We start from the raw sequence: 21,551 nt of genomic DNA, 5'->3' as shown, positions 1-21,551 counted from the left end.
CAGCTTCTGAATCATGTTGGAGAATATTTGAATTTCCAATTCAGTTTTGATATCCACCTGTTGAAAGATTAAATTTTCATTTGGAAGACGAACATCCCATCATTTATCCAGAAAATACAAGCTTGGATAATGTTTTAAATATGCTTGGTATTGAAGAAACAAAGTTTACAGAATGGATGAAAACAAATCAGGCTTTTGAAGATGCTCGAGAGTTGGCTTATGCTGAATTTCCTACAAAATGGGTATGGCATAGTAATGATAAGCAATGGCAAAGAAAGAAATCTAAATATTGTATTGGAAGAGTGTATTACGCACATCCTTCAAGTGGTGAAAGGTTTTATTTGAGAATGTTGCTTAACATTGTCAAAGGTCCAAGAAACTTTAAAGAATTAAGGACTATAAACGATGTTACTTATCCAACTTATAAGGAAGCCTGTTATGCACTTGGACTTCTTGATGATGACAAAGAATGGCATGATTCCCTAATTGAAGCTTCGAATTGGGCCAGTGAGCAACAATTGCGTCAACTATTTGTTACAATGATATTGTTCTGTGAGGTAGCTGATCCATTAAGTCTTTGGGAATCCAACTGGAAACTGATTACAGAAGATATACTAAATAGGCAAAGGCGTATCCTCCAATTTCAAGAACTAATTTTATCAGATGACCAATTGAGAAATTATGGATTGTATGAAATCGAACAAATCCTCCAACAATATGGAAGATCACTTAGAGATTATCTACAAATGCCCCAGCCAAATATGGATCTTATTCAGAATGGAAATAGACTTATTCAAGAAGAAATGTCGTATGATGTATCAAGTTTGAAAAGAGAACATGAGATCCTAATTTCTGGCCTAAACAATGAACAGAGAATAATCTACAATTCTATAATGGAAGCTGTTGCTACTGAAAGAGGGGGAATGTTTTTTTTCTATGGACATGGTGGAACGGGTAAAACGTATCTTTATAGAACCATCCTGTCTGGTATAAGATCAAAAGGCAAAATTGCTCTTGCTGTTGCGTCTTCAGGAATTGCTGCTTTGTTGCTTCCTGGTGGAAGGACTGCTCACTCAAGATTTCATATCCCAATTAATGTAAATGATGACTCTACCTGTGACATAAATCAAAGAACACAAGCGGCGGAACTTCTCTCAAAAACAAGTATTATACTTTGGGATGAAGCACCGATGGCACATAGGAATTGTTTTGAAGTTGTTGACCGCACGTTACGAGATATACTACAAATCGAAGGTCCTCAAAATGCTGAAAAACCTTTTGGTGGTAAAGTTGTAGTTCTAGGGGGTGATTTTCGACAAATACTTCCAGTTGTGAGAAAGGGAAGATGAGAAGATATAGTCCAATCCTCAATTAGCAAGTCATATCTATGGAATGATTGTAATGTCTTTAAACTCTAAACAAATATGAGGCTTCTACAGAACAGTATGAGTGAATAGAAACATCATTTATAAAGGACTTTAGTGAGTGGATTCTTAAAATAGGTAATGGTGAATTGGGAGAAGGAGATGGGGATTACAACATTTCAATTCCAAGTGATTTGATTATCCAACCTTTAGAGAATCCAATGCAAGATATTATTGACAACACATATCCATGTTTGGAAAATAAATACACAGATCCAAGTTACCTACAGGATAGGGCAATTCTTGCCCCTACAAATGAAGTTGTAGAAGAACTAATATTGTGTCATCCTTAAATGGAGAAGTTCATGAATATCTAAGTTCAGATTCTATATGCAAGGCTTCTTCAAATGTTCCGGACCAAGATCTCCTGTATATTGTTGAATTTTTGAACACGTTGAGATTTCCAGGATTGCCAAACCATAAACTGACATTAAAAATAGGTTTGCCTGTAATGTTGCTTAGAAACTTGAATCAGAATGAAGGTCTTTGTAATGGAACAAGACTCATTATAACAAGATTGGCTACATGGGTGATAGAAGTAGAAATCATAACTGGCACTAATATAGGCAAACGTGTGTTCATTCCAAGAATGACATTATCTCCAAGTGATTCAAAATGGCCATTCGTTTTAAAGAGACGACAATTTCCAATTTCAGTGTGCTTTGCAATGACTATAAATAAAAGCCAAGGACAATCATTGAAACATGTTGGAGTGTATTTGCCAAAACCTGTTTTTAGTCATGGGCAATTGTACGTTGCAGTGTCTAGAGTTACAAGCAGAAATGGCCTAAAATTCCTCATCATTAATGATGACACTGAAAAAAAGTTTGAAACAAAAAATATTGTGTATAAAGAAGTTTTTACTAATCTTTGACTCAAGAAACCAACTAATAAAGGTAACATAATTTTATATATATATATATATATATTTTTTATTTTTTTATTTTTCTGTTTATCTCCTCCAAATTGATTTAGGCACTTCGTATATGCTTACTGTTTTGTTAAATTTCATGTCTATAACATAATTGAATACAAGCTAATTACTATTTTCTATCTTTAACAAGCTAATTACTTTTTGGTGTCTTTGTTATATTGCTTTGTTTTGTTTTATTCTATGAAGTATCTAAATGAAATATAGAATTTTTATAAAATTTCAAATTTATTAATCTATACAGGTAGGGATCCAAGATGATGCAATATTCTCTCCTTAATCAGCTTTGTATAGACAAACACAAAGAAAATTGGATAGTCAAGATCAGAATATCAAGGATGTGGAATGCAATCAACTCAAAAAATAATGATATTGTTAGTTTAGATATGATTTTAATTGACGAGCAGGTTTGTTTTTCTTCTATAGCTTTTAATATTGTTTGATCATTATATATACCATGAACTCTTATCTATATAAAATTGATGCACTTTACTTGCAGAATAATTCAATACATGCAATCATTCGAAATAATATTGCTAAAAAGTTCAAGCCTCTTCTGCAAGAAGGAAAATTTTATGAACTCTCTTATTTTCAAGTGGTTGATGGCAATGCATTGTATAGACCAATAGACAATGACATCAAGATCATGTTCACATTGAGAACTAGCATTAAGGAAATAAAGGAGGTTGATGTTGATATACCGCGTCATAAATTCGAATTTGTTGACTACAATAAAATACATGAACGCGTTAATAAACATGTCCAGCTATTAGGTATCTCTATATATATTATGCGTTATATTAAATTTATTAATAATTATGCATTATATTATTGTTATATATGAAGATAATTACATCCACATCTTTGTAATGCCTAGATATCATTGCAAATGTGATTGGTATTGGACCGATTGAGCAACCTTGCATCAAAGGATCAAATGTCTCGATGAGAAACATAAATGTCATGACTATAGAGTATGTCTTTTTTTTCAAGAAAAAAGAAATTATTTTCAATACATGAACTTTTTATTTATTTATTTATTTTTGATAAACCAATATATGCACTTATATTATATGAACTTACATGATAACATTGGAAATTTTGAACAGAGGAAATGAAATAAAGCTTACACTTTGGGGATCAGTTGCAAATGAAGTTGAGGAGAGCTTCTTTACTGAAAATCCAGGCCCTTTTATCATAGTTGCTACATGTTTGACTATCAAGACTTTTAAAGGCAAGTTCATTTCTCTTTTCTAATTCTCTTTATAACCATCTTTTGAACTACATAAGAAATCATCCAATTGTTTGAAATACAAAGTATTTTGGCTAAATTATTATTTAAGCATCCAATGAATCAAGATAATTATGTCTCTAAATTATTGAGCAGAGAAAAATCATTTCAATGTATAACAATTAAAAAGGTATTCATCACTTACTGTTGGGGGATTCATTCCCTCCCTTTACAATTTTTCTTTGTTGAGAGAGATTTTTCTTTTCTTTTTTTTTAATCCATTTCAATAGCATGGTTTTTGGGGTCCTTTGGTTTTCAAAATGTGACAAACATTTAATCAAGTGTCATTATCTATAGCATCTATATCTACCATAGCAAAGTTGGATTATTTACCTCTGTATTGTACATGTCTACAAGATACTATGCCCTCTAATCTAGACCTCTCACTGTTACAGTAATCATTTCATTGAAACTTCAATGTACTTTTTTTCCTAATGAATCCTGTGCATTCCAGGAGAGTATAACTTGTCGTCAACAAGTGGAACAAGAGTTTATATTGATTTGGACATTCCTGAGACTGCTGAATTCAAAGATCAGTAAGTGCTTTGTTTTGGATACACATTTTTAATATATTTACAATCTCTACAATACTATGTCTAATATCTTTATGTAATATAATAGGCTGGTGGAAAATAACCAACCAATAGTACAAATGCCCAAGCAATTCAAACCACAAGTAACAATCGAAGAAGAGATGAACATCAACAGAAGAACCATAAGTGAAATCAAAAAAGTTATGTGGGACTCTGATAATAAGGTAAGAAAAAAATATACCTTCAACATTAACATTGTGTCCTTAACATTGCTTTATGTACTTTAGACTTGCTTTTACAAAATTTAACTATAAAATTATAAATTGATTGATATTAAATTCAATTTCTAGGAAATGATCTTTACCTGTGAAAGAAAGATTATAAACACTGACATAGATCGTTCTGGCTGGTACTTTATCTCTTGCAAAGTATGTCGTAAAAAGGTAAACTCAAAAGATGAATTTTTATGGTGCGACAATTGCAACAAAAAGGCATGCTTCCCAATCTCAAGGTACACAAAATGAAAATATTTACTTTTTATATTAAAATACACAACAAATAATATGATATTAACATTATATATGTCATTTCTTTTATCAGGTATAGAATTCAATTAAAGGTTAAAGATAGCTTAGGAATGGCCACATTCATTTTATTTGATTCAGAAGCAGAAAAATTACTTAACATATAAGCCAAAGACCTTTTGAATAAATCTTTAGAGGTGAGAAAGTCGAAGATAAAATTAGTATTTAATATTTACTACTTTACTTCAGTTTACAATTTGAAAAATGTTACTTTTGTTAGGAGCCCGATGAAGTCATCCTTCCTGTGCAAATAGAAAATCTGAAAGGAAAACCATTTGTTTTCCAAATACAACTAAATAACTATAATCTCAACTATGGATGAGAATTCTACACTGTCAAGAAACTTTTTGACTCTTTTGAAGAAACTGACAAAGCAATTCAGCTTGATAAAATGACAGAAGTAAGTATTATTTAATTTAGCAAAATTACAAATATGATATTTAAGATGTATATATTGTAATACATTCCTCATCCTGTTCTATTGCTAGGTTTACATCAGTGATACTTCAAATGAATGTAGCAACAACTTATCAATTGAAGAAGATGGTGATTGTACAAAATTTCAAAAACTTGATGTTCAAACCAATGTGAAACTCACACCAACATTTGTACTCAAGGAAAACAAAAGGGCATATTCAGGGACTACTACAAAGCAACAAAGGAAGAAGATACAAAAAACACTTTAAAGTTGTCTTTCAATCTCTAAGATTTTCTATGCACAATTTGGTTTTAATGACTTTGTGATTTTGATACTAAAGACGTATTGGAACAAAGGAATTTTTTTTTGCTTTTATGCACAATTTGGTTTAAATTGAAACATAGAGGAATTAAACTCTTATATTTAGTTATTTGAGGATTTCTTTTAGTATAGCGTTAACTGTTTGTCTATATACATTTAATTTCTAAATATTGTAATATTCTCTTTACATTTAAAAAACTCATGAGACTCAATTTCAATTGTAACTTATCATGTTTAAATAATTTATTTTGAATTTTAAGTAATTAATATTTGCATTGGTATGTTGTTGAGATTCAATAGTTATGTCTTTATAATCAAGACGAATTGAAAAACAATATCTAAACTTCAACATTTTTTATATATAATGAATGCATTGAATATTGAGTGGAAGACATCAAATAAATGAAATTGAAAAATAAGAATGTGCTACTAGAGAATCGATGCTGAATTCCAATAGCTAATGTCACATCATTTGGGAAAATTGGTAGCTTTCCCGTGCATCGCACGGGTTAGCGACTAGTTATATTTAAAGCCCAAGAATACTTATGCTTGGCAATATTTGAAAAGCCCATGATTCAAGTCTATGGCAAAACAATTTTATCAATGGAATTCAAATCCATAATCAAAGCCCATGATTCAAACCCATGGCAATTCATTCATCCAAAGTCCAATTCTTATTGGCAATATCAAAACCCAATTCTCATTGGCAACATCAAAGCCCAATTCTTATTGGCAACATTAAAACCCAATTTTCATTGGCAAAATCAAAGCTCAATTCTTATAGGCAATATCAAAGCCCAATTTTTCATTAACTACTTTATCAAAAAGAAAAGAGCCCAAGATTATCAACGCTTGGCAAAGAAAAAATATCATGCTACTGTAGCAAGAAAGGCCCATTGCAAGTATTTATGAAGAAACCCAAAAAAAAAATGTTTACTAATAAAAGTCCATGAGGAATAAAAACCCATGACAACATGCGCACACAACTCAGCCCATGTGAGCAAGAAACACCGGCAGAAGGCAAAGGAGAACAGCCCCTGTTCAGTCCTAACCAAAAAGAGCAACTAGAGACTCATACAAAGGAACCAAGCCTTTGAGAATGGACTAAAGGCTGTTCCCTCAATTTTTTGTCACCCCCCACCTGGCGTGAATAGTGCCCAAGGGCTGTCACATCAGCTGAAGCCTAAGGAATGATGAAACTCCATCATCTTCCCCAAAACTGCACCTCTAGTGGAAGGGGAGCTTAAACCAAATTGTTCAAACTCCAACAAATTGATGTTAAAAATGCTAAAAATGTTTAAAACGTGATTCATGTGCCAAGCCCATGAATCCTAAAGGGGGAAAATTGGGAACATGTGGTTTGGAGGGCATAAAGGGATCTCCAGCGGAACCCCCTTGAAGTAGACTAGAACTTGACACCTGGCTTGGGGTGTTAAATCTTACTTCTCAGGGGTCCGAATCTCAGTTGTAGCATTAGGATTCACTCATGATACATGCCTTAAATCACAATAATCAAGCTCAGCCCCAAGAATCCTGGCATTTAATGCAAAAAGCTCTAAAATCCCATCATTACCCAAAAAAGCAAAGCAACCCCCTAAATGGATTTTCCTACTTCTGAGCAAAAATCCCAGGGAAGCTTGTCTCTAATTCATCACCTCTGAGTGGTCACATGTTTTTTGGAGCTTTGTCAATAAATGCTTCTCTAAAAACTCCATTATAAAAGCACAAGCAAGCTAACCAAAAAACCAACTAAGCCACCCCTTTGAGATTCTGAAATTCGTTGGCCATTTTTACTAGTGGTTCAACTCTCTTCTAGCTCACCATCCATCACCTTCAACCCATACCCATCTGATCCCAGACATTCTTCTCCTCCCTTTACACTACCACAGCTCATAAGTGTCTTCCAGCTAGCCACAAACAGCCCATTACCCACAAAAGTCTTCAGTCTCAGTATCAACCCCATCTCACTCACTCAAAAATAGCCCACATTCATCTTATTCATGTCTTATAAGTTTACACCCACTAAAGTCTTAATTTAGATACTTGCTGCACTGAGCTGGGGATCTTTCTCTCCCTTCACACCATGCCGATTAATCCTCCATTTTTTCTTTCTAGGGAACCTTTAATCTTTACCTTTTACATTTCTGTTGAAGGATATGATGTATTTGTAACAATTGAGCTTTTCCCTCACATTGATGTAATGATGGCTGAAAGCAACATAAATTCCTCTTGAATGAGACACATAAGGACCTAAAATTTGCTTAAATACTATCTAATTATTGATGGCTGGATCGTGTAATTCCACCCCTACTGTTGGACAATTTATCTTTTGGACTTAAGAACAACTTCACCCTTACCGCTAGAGAATTTGTTTTCCCTTGAACTATCAAAACAGGACCACTAATATACTAATTAAGTATTGTAACGTATTTTTTATTGGGCCTTTGTTGCCGTTTTGTTAATTGTAGTTCTTGTTTCTTCTTGCTTGGATAGGATTGTCATCACACCGAAAGCCTATGGGTGTCATCTCAAGAGCCCATAGTTGAGTCTCGGTTTGGTTTCCCAACATTTCATTCAGGGGCAACAATTTCTTTCCTCAACAGTCTCCACACTCCAATCTGAAATATATGACACTTTAAAAAATGTGGCTAAGCGTAAAAATAGTGACAACTAAAAGATAAAGACTAAGGAGAAAAACCATGTTACTCTTAATTTAGTTTCCTGTAATTTATCTTCCTTCCCATATTTTTCTTTAGATTGATTATGTTTTTATTTATTTGTTATACTTGAGTTGTTCAATTGTTACAAATTCAAAATATTTTTATAGTAGTTGAGGTATTAGACTATTAGTCCATTATAGGTTAAACTAACATAAAATAAAATAATAAAATATTATCATGTTGAGATTAACCACAATTAAAAAAAAAATGTTATTACAAATTTTTTTTAATATTTTGTTCCATTCTTAGTTAAATATAATATTTAGAGCTCGTTTATTATCGTTGTTTAAATAACAGTTTTCAATGTTTAAACAACATTATACGTATTTTCATACACTATTTCACCCATACGTATTTTCAAAAATTACAAACAATATTACTAGAATAGCATTATCAAATTGGTCCTTAGTTTTTGAAGTCTCAAACATCTTGAATTTTTTAACCTATTTAAGTAAGAATGGACAGTGCACCCAACCATATGAGATTCCTTTAATAAAAAAAAAAAAAAAAAAAATCATATGAGATTGAACAATTGGCCATGGGATCAAGATGTTGGAAAACTTTTATGATTTAGATTAAATTTCATAAATTTATATTTTAAAAAAAAAAAAAAAATTGTTAGTCATATTTGAAAAGTGTTTCACACGCGCTAAGGTGGCTTAGTTTTAGTTGTTCCTCTCTGGGGATTGCCGTGATTTCATAGAGTTTACCGTGGAATTGCAGCCGACATTGTTGGACATGAAAATTGGAACATAAAACTCTCTAAAGCTGAAAAGAGTAGTATTACATTCACAATATTTTTATAATGTTTTCACACAAATCACAGGTAGTTAATTGTTATTGGTCCAAATTTAAATTTAGCACTGAGATTACTTTTTTAACCCAACAATAACAACCAATAACAACTTACCACTTAAGATTTATTATAAAAATATTGTGGACATATCACGTATCATTTCTCAATTGGAAATAAAAATTTGATAAGGAGGAGGATTACGTGGGATTGAGTTGTTGCAACTTGGAATTACGGTTAATTCTAATGCCACACTTCTTCACAACTAATAATGTGGCATGCTATACATGATTGGTTAGCTGTTGCTATTATATGGATTTACAATTGTTTTTTCATCGCTCACAATCTGATACATAAGACAATTGTGGCAAAATATGTGTTGTGGAGTATGTTAGTAGAATTATTCAAATTGCAAATGAGGTGGCACAGCAGAATCTGCCCCGAATTGTGTTTCATTCAGCAGTATTTGAGTTTAAGTTGTTTTTGTGTTCCCAGTATTTGAGTTTAAAAGTTGTTTTAATGTTACCATATTTTGTTGTGTCTTTACTCTCTAAACTTTCTCTTTATTCATTCTCAAAAAAAAAAAAAAAAAAAAAAAAAAAAAAAAAAATTAAATAAATAAACTTTCTCTTTATTCTAACCAATATTTAATTGTTGGGTCCTTTATTTCAGCTTTAGTCCTTTATTTTAGCATTTGATTTTTGTTAATTCCTACATTTTTGCTTGTGAACCTTTTTAGTATTTGTATGAAACTAGTCTATAGGGTGTTATCAAAATAAATTATCAGAATTATTATTTAAATTTAATTTTCTCTTAAGGAGGTCTGAATTACCTCAAATCAATCCAGTTATTTTCTTATTTTCTTGCACTAAAAAAAAGTCTTTTTAAATTTTTTTTTTTTTTTTTTAATGTATTCCTTTCAAATGCAAACATCATAGATATGGACAATGTTATACATACCAAAACTTCTAATAGAAACGGAAGTTACAATGTACAAACATGGCGTAGGATTAATTTGATGAATGATTAAATAATGATTAGATTATTAGAGTCTATCTACTGTGCACCTTTAACGCAATGATTACTCCACAAGTATGAATGTATATTTAGTAGATTGTAATAGACACTGTAATATAATAGTTATTTCTATGGTTTAGCTATTCAATAGTTTAGTTATGCTTTTATTACCGAAAATAGTCATTACTTATGAATAGCTATCTTTAAACTAAGGAATAAGTATTCATCTCTAAAAGGGATGTAATAGTTATTCCTTAGCAGGTGTATTAATTTTTACAATTAATATATTTTTAAATAAACAAACTTTCTATAAGCACATAACAATTATGAAAATAAAAAATAAAAATAAAAACTAATCTATCTTTTGAATTTAAAAAAATATTATTTTTTAATAAATATAATTATATGAGTAAGATATTTCTTAAATATATCTTAATTTTGATTTAAAATGATTTCATTCTATTATTTTCAGGATTCTATAATTGTGTTGTTACTAAACAAATGAATAGTAATAAAAATTACATTACAACATTTTGTATTTTTTGTAATATCTTTTCCTATTCCTAATTTCCTATGGAATCACTGTTACAAATGTGTCCTAAGTGTTTGTAGAGTGTGGCATGCAATGGTCAAAATTCAAATTTTTAAGAATAAATTTTATATATATACACACTTAAATTAGATTAAAGTAAAATTTCTATTTTGTATAAAAAAAATTTATTTTTTAGTCCATTAAAAATGGCCCCCCTTGCATGTGTGCCAGGAGGAATGAGAAAGGAATTTTTTTTTTTTTTCGAAATAACCTTAAATATCAAACCATTTAATTAGTTGTCACGTTTCAAAATAATGTGGAAAACTAGCATCTCGAGTGTCTAAAACTCGAGTTCCAAGATAAAACTCGAGTTTATAAGTCTCAATTTGTAAGTGGTGAGTGGTGGTGTGGGAGAAAAAATCCATGTGGAACTCGAGTTTTTAAGACTCGAGTTCCACCATTTTATTTCTCTTCTTTTTCCTTGCATCTGTTCATGTTCTATGTTCTTCTTCGTCGCTCCACCCAGCGTTCTTCTCCAGCTAGATCGCCCAGCGTCGCTAGTGTTCTTCTTCATCGCTTCACCCAGTGTTCTTCTCCAGCCAGATCGCCTACCTAGCGTCTTTCGTTCTTTCTTCAGATCTTCTGTGGGTTCTTCTCTTCTTCTTAGATCTTCGTTTTTTTTTGGGTTCTTTCTTTTTTTTCTGGGTTCTTTCTTCTTTTTCTGAGTTTGTACATTTTTTGCTCTTTGTTTGAAATTGAGTGTAAAAAACTCGAGATTCATTTTCTTTGAACTCGACTATTAAAAACTCGAGATCTATGTGAAATAATTATGTCCAATTCAGCAAACTCACAAGCGGGAAGCAAGTCTTTGAGACTCGAGATTGATATAGAACTCGAGTTTCTAAAACTCGAGATACTAGTCTGCAACTTTCTTTCAAACCCGTATTAACTTACTATATTCTATCCCTTCACAACGTTAGTATGCAAATATCCCCAATGAGAGGCTTTTAAAAAACTTTAACTCCTTCCCCCTTTTCATCTTCTTTTTCAAAATAATACTACTGGAACAACTTTTTCTGTCAGAACATTTAAGTTTAGTTTAGACTTTGGAGCCTGTACATGTGTGTGCCCTAGTGCTAGCTGAACCATAGCATAATTAATGACAATATACCTATTTTCCTAAAGAATATTCTAAATCTGAATCGTCCTCTTTTCTTTTAGTTGTTTTTTGGGGGGGAAAAACCACCTTCCTTTCTTCTCAAACTGAATCTTGGAGCGTCAATGCAAGGAGATTTGAAAGGAATTTATTTGTCCAAGGAAAAACAAAATTAGAAAAGAAAAGCCAAAACTTGCTATTACGAGACAGAAAATTATTGCACAACTATACTTATTAGAGCATTTACAACATTGGAGCTAAAAATTTAGTTTTAGCTCCACCAAAAGTTACTTTATCTATTTTAGCTTTCAACACAAAAAAATAATATAAATATCACAATAAAATAATATAACCACTACAATAAAATAATATAACTACTACAATAAAATAATATACCCCACTACCAAAAAAACATACGCAGCACTGGTCACAACCATCTCTACCATCCGCCACAATCACAGCCACAACCACAGCCACAACCACTACCAACACCACCACCACCACCAGTAGCAGCAATCCACAGCAAGCAAAAAAAAAAAAAAAACCCAAATCTCCAATTTTTTTTCCTCAACCCAGACCAAACAAAATAAAAAATCACTAGAAACCCACCTGATTGGCGAGTAAGCACTCTGATCAGCGGCGTGGGTCTTAGGCTGATCGGCAACAACACCCACACCCACCACCACGAAACCCACCCGAGCCACCCACTTATGTCGATGAACCCAGCCACTACCCACTGATGCCAACGAACCTAGCCATCCACTGACGCCGATCTACCCACACAACCACAACCACCACCACACCACAGCCCACAGTAGGAAAAAAAAAAAAAAAAAAAAAACCTATTTAGGGTGAGATGGGTTAGCGGCGTGGATCGGCGGTGCTGGGGTTTGGGGCGTGAGCTGGTGGCACGGATCGGGAGTGTGGTGGTGGGCTGGCAGCGGTGAGAGGAAGTTGAGAGAGAGCTGAGAGAGAGAGAGAGAGAGAGAGAGAGAGAGAGAGAGAGAGGGGTAATATTTTAATGGGGGCAGGAATAAAAATTAAATTTTTTTTTTAGCTCTAAGCTATAGTGTACATCTATTTATAGATGTGTACTGTAGCAAGTCATCTAAAAAAAATAAGTATAGCTTTATTGCTGGAGCAAGTTTTTTATGTGTGAGGAGCTAAAATATACCAATATGGCTTTTTAGCACCACTACTGTGAGTCTTTAGAAAAAGAGTTGCGTTAAGGAATGCTTAAAGAAAATTGTTTAATTAAGAAATATTATAGTCAGCTAAACCTGTCGTACTTTTCAATGACAAAAAAAAAAAAAAAAAAAACTTATAATCACTATTCTGTCATGCATGTCACCAGTTTGAGCGTGCAAAACACTAACTTTAATCTTTCTACAAAAAAAAAAAAAAAAAAAAAAAATGTTTTTACGATTCTAAAAAAAAAAAAAAAAAATCTTCTTTAAATAAAAAAAAGATAAAAAATAAAATCATATACTAAATGTTAAAAAAATTATTTAGATAATATGTAAAATACATGTTAAACATTGTTCTAGCTAAGAGCACTAATAGGAACTGTTTGGTATGAATTCATCGAAACTGAGATAAAATGTACGTACCTTTTGTTAGAGATATATTAAATATGAGTATATATAGCTGAACCACGTAACCCTTGTGTTCTCGGTGTTCCTATTCTATACTTCCCCTTTTCGCATTCACTCTAGCATATACAATATGGTATAACACATTGCGTTAATAATAATACATTTAACATGGTATCAGAGCATGCAAAGAAGATTCTCACGTGCTCAGATCTGTGCAAATCCAAGCTTCACCTGATGAAACCAACCACACAGACGTGCCCCACAGCCTCCGGCGAGAAAAACCTAGAAGTCCGATCTCCACTGAACGTTGCATGCGCCCACATGCACTGACGCAGTTTCTACCAACTTCTCCACGCGCTACCGCGAATTTCACAGGTTCAGATCCTCTTATGGTTACACATGCCACCCTAATGGCCTTGTAGCCCACCGATTTGCAAACCTGAGAAATCTAGAGCTCATAGGATGTTACACGCGCCTCCACACGTCGAAAGTTTTCCTAAACTCTCCTCCACGTGCCGATTACCTACTCTCATGCGCCTCACGCGCCAACAAACTGTTGCTGATGTCATCACTCCACGTCAATAGCCACGCAAGCACGTCCACATCAGCCATAGTTCATCTCAACGACACATCATAGGATGACGTCAGTGACTCTGTTGCTTAATCCGTGACCTGACCCGAAAAACCCAAAACCGACCCGGATCGGTATCCGTTGACTTTGACCTTGGACCAGTTGACTTTGACTTTTGCGTTGACCTTTGACCAAAAGTCAAGGTTTTCCGAAAGGGCCTATCTTGCTCAGTTTTTCACGTAGATTCTGATTTTGGACTCTGTTGTTCATTTGAAGCTCCGAAATTGGTCAATTGGCACATTCTTCATTATGGTTTCTTCAAAGGCATCTTCAAGTGATCTTCTCATACTTATCCAACTTCAAACTTTCATCAAGCTTCCGCCTTGAGTTTAAGGAAGGGTGTTAGAGATATATTAAACATATTAGCCCAATGTAATAGGCTTAAGCCCACTCCTGCTTGTACTAGTGGTCTAAGGTTTAGTCACCTATATATACTCATGTTAGGGTTTATTGTAACACAGGTTATTGTACTATACTCTTATACATTATAAAGATGTAGCCCTTAAGGGATTCTTCTGTGGATGTAGGCCGTTAAGACCAAACCACGTAACCCTCGTGTTCTCGGTGTTCCTATTCTATGCTTCCCCTTTCCGCATTCACTTTAGTATATACAATATGGTATAACATATCGCGTTAATAATGATACATTTAACACCTTTTATATATGTAAGGTGAGGACATTGAACAAAATGAGAGACTGGAAGCTGTATAAGTAAAATCACACACTAATTCTCAGATGAGAATATCAAAAGCAATATGTATGAGAATGTAGGTCCCAGCTGCAACTGCAAGCTACAGGTAAAATGTCTGAGTTTCAGAGTAAATATCATATGAAATGAATTTCAGACAAGATTCTGAACTATGTTGGGAATTTCATTTGTTTGTTTACTTTATAAGGTAACAGAGGAGTACGTTGCTTATCTTTCTCTCTCTCTTTCAGATTCTGGGTGTGTGTAAATGTGAGATCTTGTACTATATATACGAGTGGAAGCAATCAAAGAATGACAAAAGATACTGCCGTAGAAGAATCTGTTCACGTGGTTGTTGAGGATTTCCACTGCCACTGTTGTTTTCCATATTACCTTACAAGTCCACAATTTAAGCTATGTAAAAAAAAGTAAAATTATGGAATGATGGAGTTTTCAAGAAGATTCCCTCCCCCTCCCCCTCCCCCAACTTATATTACATGACATCTTAAAAAAAAAAATTAGGAACATTTATTTTTAGTTACATGATTTATTTAATATTCATTTGATTTGTTTAAGTGATTTAATGATAATGTTATTTAATTCATGTAAATGAGTTTGTCTATACATTCTTCAATTTGAATTGGATTTTTATATAGTTCAAAAATACCCTTATTTATTAAAGACAATTTCTCTTAAAAATAGAGTAAAAAATGTTAAATAACAAATTTTATTTTGAATTTAAAAAGAAAACTCCTAAAATTTATGATTTTTTTTTATTACATTCATTTTTTTATTCCATAAAATTTATTTATTTATTTAATTTTTTTTTCATTCGAATAAAAGTAAAACACCCATCACCGCACACCCTTGATGCAATAGTCACTCCACAAGTATAAGTGATTGTGGGGTGTGGGAGGCAAGAGCCGGGGTTCAAGTCTCTAGGAGAAAGCTTTACACATATATACATTTAGATTATGCTAGAATAGAATTCTATCTTGTATTAAAAAATAAAAGAGGTAAAACACCCCAATTTAAAAAATAAAAACTAAGAAAACTCCTAAAATATAGTCTTCTTTCACCTTAGATTCATCTCATTGTTCTACCCAAACTTTTTTCTATATCACACATTCAAAAAAGAAATAATAGTTACTGGTTATCTTTAAAGTTTATCATTTTTATTTGTTTGAAAAATAAAAATATATAAGATAAATTGCAAATTACACCCTTGAAGTTTGGGGTTGACTGGATTTTACACCCCAAAGTTTCAGAAACTTGATTTTACACCCTGAAGTTTGGTTCCGTTAGCAATTCACCCCCCATTGTTAGTTTTTGCTGTTAAGTGACACATTATCATACTGATGTGTTTTATTTTGCAAAATCAACCCCAAAACTATGTCGTTTCAGTGATGACCAAGTGAATAGCTGGCAAAATCAAAACTACATAATTTCAAGCCTAAACGTAAAACATATTACTCTAGCTTTAACAACAACGTTCAAGCCAAACTAAAAAAAAAAAAAAAAAAATAGATGCAAATTATTAATCTTTACCCAAAAAAATAGAAGAGCCGCTAAGCATGTACATCGTGCTTGCTTAGAGGCTAGTGTGTATATATATATATACACACACACACACTCTGATAGTTAGAGGAGGAAGAAAAAATTTGAACGATGAATACTGATGAGTCAAAAAATAACCTAGGATCATCATTCCCATTAATGACGATCAAAGAAAGCGTTACACATTTATTGCACGCATTGATGATGAAACGTAATGGACGGAGCAACGGTAACAAGTGAGCTATGCACATCAGAACTCCCATCGGTAACGCAATAGCTGTTGTACATAAATACAAAGATTCACTGTCCATTAAGGCGAAGAACAACCATAATAGAAAGGAGAAACAGAATCCAAAGGTATACACCAATACTCAACCAAAAAATCACTCCAAGTCAATTTCTCTCTAAACAACTTTCTCCCTTTCTGACTTAAGCATTGGAGTGTTTTTGGCAAATACCACATCGGTGTATTCCATTTCTTTCCAAAGCTTTATCGTAGGTTTACCTAAGAGACACGACCAACCATAGGATCGTCCATCGACTGAGATGAGGAGCTCAACTAATGATTTTTCGCATTATCAATTTGGTGCTGTCTGTGGGGAACGCTAATCATTCAAGCCGTCTTCCCTAAGTGACAAAAGAGAACCACTGTCATGACCCAAATCCATGGAACAGGAATTTAGATGCATGACTAACTTGCTAAACTTATATAACTCCATAGATTGAATTAATCCAAAATAAATTAATACTCTAAAGAAACAATACTCTTAAAAATCTCTTACAAAAATCTAAACTCCACAAATAGGAAATAATATCCACTGTATAAAACATGAATTACAAAATAAAAGTAGCTAAAATTCTATAAGTCTTCAAGTAATACTGAAATCGCCTACGACTCCATGCTCTACCTTGCACCTTGTACATGAGGTCTTGTGACCATTTCTAGACATACATTGTACTTATCTCTTTATTTATATTGATGTATGTTTTTCTTTCACCTACCCCTTCATGTGTTGTTTCTTTTCGCTCTTTATACACATGTTTCTTATACTTGTATGCAATCTATTATTTCTGTTTCACACAAAGATGCCTTGATGAGTTTTGTTTAAAGTGTTTCAGAAATACAGGTTGTCAAAGTCTACTTGCCATAAACTCTCTTCTTGCAAAGTTTTTCAAGAGTTTGTGTTAGGATAGATTTTATTGTATTCAACAAGTGAATATGAGTTGAGTTTTTTATGACTTCTCTCATATGTTCATTTGTTTGTTGTGGTTTTGTCACGGATTGCCAAAGGGGGAGATTGTTAGGACATATGTGTTTCACTTGTTAAGAACATATGTCATGATTTTATGTAATTGGCTTATCCTTTGACAAAACGCACTTTACTTGTATTTGGTAGATTTAGGATGTTTTAAATACTTCAAGAAACCTTATTTCAAGATCACGTATTGAAGCTTTCAAGTCTGTTCAAGAAAACAAGTTCAGAGTGCAAAATCATTAAAGCTCGACAGCTGGTAGCTTTCAAGTCTGTTCAAGAAAACAAGTTCAGAGTGCAAAATCATTAAAGCTCGATAGCTGGTCGACAGCTGCATCTATCGAGCTTAAGGAAGCTGTTTTTCATTCGGTGTGCTCGACACCTGCTATCTGTCGAGATTTAAGATTTTCATAATTTCAATATGATTTTCTTGGGATCCGTGAATATGTCTTTGGGCTTTCTTTTCTCCTAAACCTAGACATATAAAAGGATCAGTTTAAGGGCTGTCAAACTGTTCACAAGTTGCACAAGCTTTGAGCAAACTCTGTTCGAGCAAATTGTGACTGGAGACGAAGTTCTTGCCCTAGTTTATCTCTTTCTCTTTGAAGAAGTTGCTGTGTATGTATACCATAGGGTTTTGTGACCAATCATCTTCTTGATCTTCATCGTTTGGATGAACTGAAGAACTTTGCAACCAACAACCTTCTTAGTTGGTGATTGAAGTCGCGTACTGGGATCCGCACAATTGGTTAGTCACGTACTGGGAGTCGTGCATCTGAAAGGGGAACTGTCACTACAGAACAAGTCCAATTGGGTATTGGGGTAAGGGTTCAACTTTAAGTTGGTAAGGTACTTGGATTCCTTTACTTGTAACCGCTTGTTGTGATAATAGTGGAGTTTCGGGAGTAGTGACCTAAAAATTACCTAATGGGGTTTTTGCCGTTAGGTTTTCCCCATTCGTAAACAAATCACCGTGTTATTTATTTTCCGTTGCATATTTAGTTTATTGGTGATTTGTTTGTGCTACCACGTGTTTGCATGATAAATTAATTAATTAATAACTTGGCTAATTAATTAATTAATTTCTATCACAAGAGGTCATTCAGTTTGTGGCCTATCAAAAGGTACTTTTTCATCATTGTCCTTTCTTCTGAATTCAAAGTTGTCTTCATCGAGTTTTTCTTGGTTGTCTTTGAGGAATTTTTTTCTCATAGCAACCATCTCAACTTCCTTGTTAACAATCTTGTTCACCAACCAGTTAGAGTATTTGTAGACATCTTGTGAAAGTGAACCTTGACAAAAGATTGGTCCATTCGGTCAGCGATTTCTAAACCTAATAGCATGTTCTTTACAAAAGTAGGAATTGTGTCCACAGGAGAGAAAGGTCTTCTTCTTTTGCCATAAGGCATTCCTTGCTCATATTTGAATTGCCTTAAGAGTCTATCTCCCTTGTAGAAAGTTGCCCTCCGCAATCCAACAAGGAAGATGGGGTCTGATCTTGGAGACCTCAGTAGAGGGGGTGGGCACTTCCACCAATAACAGTCCCATTGAATTGAGGTACTGGATATCTTGTTTAAGAACCTCACCCAGTCACTCTTAGTTTGGCACTTAGTCTTGATTACAGCCCTATTAAGAAAACTGCTAGGCCCATAATTACTAGTTGTGGGCTTGGCAATCATGTCTAATCACTCCATCAGCTATATCTGCAAAGTCAAAGGACTCCCTAAGAAGTTCTGAGTTTCTCCACCCGAAATACGGCATCTAGTCCTAGAAGAGTTTCTGCCAAGATCAAAGAAACAAGGTTATCACCATCCTTAATCTGATTCACAACACTTATGGCTCTAGCATCCACAAAACCGCGCCTTCCAGAACAAAGCAAAAGTTCTCCCACCATGCATAAAGCCAAACCGAAGTTTTTCTACATATTATTGGTCACTCCATAGGTGCGTTTGTCAATCAGCCGAGAGATAATTGCATGAAGATTCACCATATGACCTTCAATCATACTATCGGTAATGGAAGTAGGAAGACCGAGAGCATCAGAAAAAGATTCCTTATGCCGGGGATCATAAGAAACTACTACAGATTTTTTGTTGGGATCATAGCCCAGAATAGTAGAAAATTCTTCAATTGTCAAACAGAGTTTAGCAGTATTAAATTGAAACACATGATGTTCAGGATCCCAAAATTTCGCAGTAGCACGAAGGAAGTCCCACTTGATTTTGACATTCCTTAGAGCCTGATTCCCTTTAATTTGAAGGCTGTAAAATTGGTTTTGGTACTGAAATTAAAGCTATGAACCCATCTGTTGATATCATGAATTATTGAATGAGAAAAATTATGATTGCTACCTATGGATGACTTTTGCTTATGATTATTATGTTTTACTAACCTTTATGCAGAGATTTGTCACATGAGAATTCGTTCAAATAAGATGCATCAGTTCCTAATTAGGTTTGAAATAGGTTTTAGAGAGTTTGTAGCTGATAAGGAGAGTGTTTCATGATCACAAACAAAGTAAATGTTTTTCAAAAAACGCAAAAACGCAAGATGTGCATTAGAAAGGCATGAGGAGTCGGCCCACCATGGCGTGAGCATCATGGTATGGCCAAGTGCAATTCGGCACTCTAAAAGTGCTGAACGACACTCCAAAAGTGCCGAATGGCACTCCTCATTTTCCAAGTGGCATGCAGCCCCTCGGTCCTACACTCATGCAATTCCATGCAGTTTTACGTTCTTGTGTAATTTTTTAAGACCGTTTGACACTCAAAAAGATTTTTTTTAATCAAACTGGGACATTTTGACATGTCTAACTCACTTGTTTTCAAAAATCATTACTGGCATCATTGTTTTCAAAATTGATCAAATCTAGTTTTTTTCAAGACTCATGGATTTATGTTCCAAACTAAGGGCATTCACCCATGCCTCATTCATTTTCAAAGAACCAAAAATCATCATCTCAAAAAAAAAAAAAAAATCATCATTGTCAAGATTTCCAAAAATCATGCATTCATTTTAAACTAGGGGCATTCGGCTCCACCTCATTCAAGTAAGTGCAGATTCCAACAGAGCCAAGCAAGATAAGTTTAAATTAGTACTACAAGATCTCATCAGGTGAAATCTAAACTTGTCCTAGTTAAAGTTTCTACATGATCCGAGGTGATGCCAAGGACAAAGAGCTAAACATGGGAAATAATACAAGATTGTCTAAGGAAGACTTCCTTTTGTTTTGCAGGAAAAATGAAAATACAAGTCATACATCATTGGGACTCTGAGTCCGCCTACGTGAGGATCTCCTTAATCCACTTCTAGAGGAGCCACCTTCAGTATTTCCTTCCTGACTTGCGAAAAAGTGAGGATTGTATTGACAATTTTCAAATTCAAGGCTCCTGATCCTTTCCTCTAAAGCTCTTTTGGCAGCATCAACAGTTTCCATTCGATGTGCCTGAAAATTCTGCAAAATCAAGTGTTAATTTCACCATCAAGCATAGTTCAAGCCAAAGATGCTTAGAAAGCAACATGGCATACCCAGTTCGAATCATTAAGCACATATTGGGAGGACTGAGTGTGAGCCAATGATTGCAAGCCTCCAATCATCCGCATGCTTTCTTCCACTAGATCCACATCAACCTGAAGCAACTCTACCAGATTAAGAGCCATTCATCTATTTAAGAAGAAAATAAGGACAAAGAACTGAACATTCAAGAACATACTGGATCGGGCCAAGGAACATTTAGTACGTGCTCTAGCCTAGTCAAAGGCATGGAACTATACGTTCCATCAGGATTCATCACATCGTACTGCCATGCCAGAAAATGAGGATAAGTCTCCATGAAGAAACTAGAAGAACTACCAACATGATGAGGATCTCTTCCTCCTCCTCTCCCCCTTTCTCCCCTTCAGAAGTAGGAGGCTGAAGTCCAACATCCAAATACGGTTACTAAGTAGAAATATGGAAAATGAATTTGCAGAACGAAAGTTTGATCTTAGAAGGGAAGAGAAATACCATTCTGCCAACCAAGCAACCTTGCAGATGATCCCGGACAAATTCAGAATAATTTCCTTCTACTCCTGCAACAATATAGCCATCATGGGCTCGAGCAATC

At 34.0% G+C, this 21,551-nt stretch overlaps 1 protein-coding gene across 1 annotated transcript; it reads left to right on the top strand.

The window, feature by feature from the left end:
* Positions 1 to 140: 140 nt before the first annotated feature.
* Positions 141 to 2,298, top strand: LOC115985490. The gene is made up of 3 exons (XM_031108432.1): positions 141 to 1,305; positions 1,503 to 1,616; positions 1,748 to 2,298. Exons 1-3 carry the CDS (start codon positions 141 to 143, stop codon positions 2,296 to 2,298), a joined length of 1,830 nt encoding a protein of 609 aa, XP_030964292.1.
* The last annotated feature ends 19,253 nt before the right edge of the window (positions 2,299 to 21,551 follow it).

This window comes from Quercus lobata, chromosome 4 (assembly GCF_001633185.2).
Source record: "Quercus lobata isolate SW786 chromosome 4, ValleyOak3.0 Primary Assembly, whole genome shotgun sequence".
NCBI lineage: Eukaryota > Viridiplantae > Streptophyta > Magnoliopsida > Fagales > Fagaceae > Quercus > Quercus lobata.
Note: the sequence above shows the minus strand (reverse complement) of the source record. Positions and strands in the feature narration are given on the sequence as shown.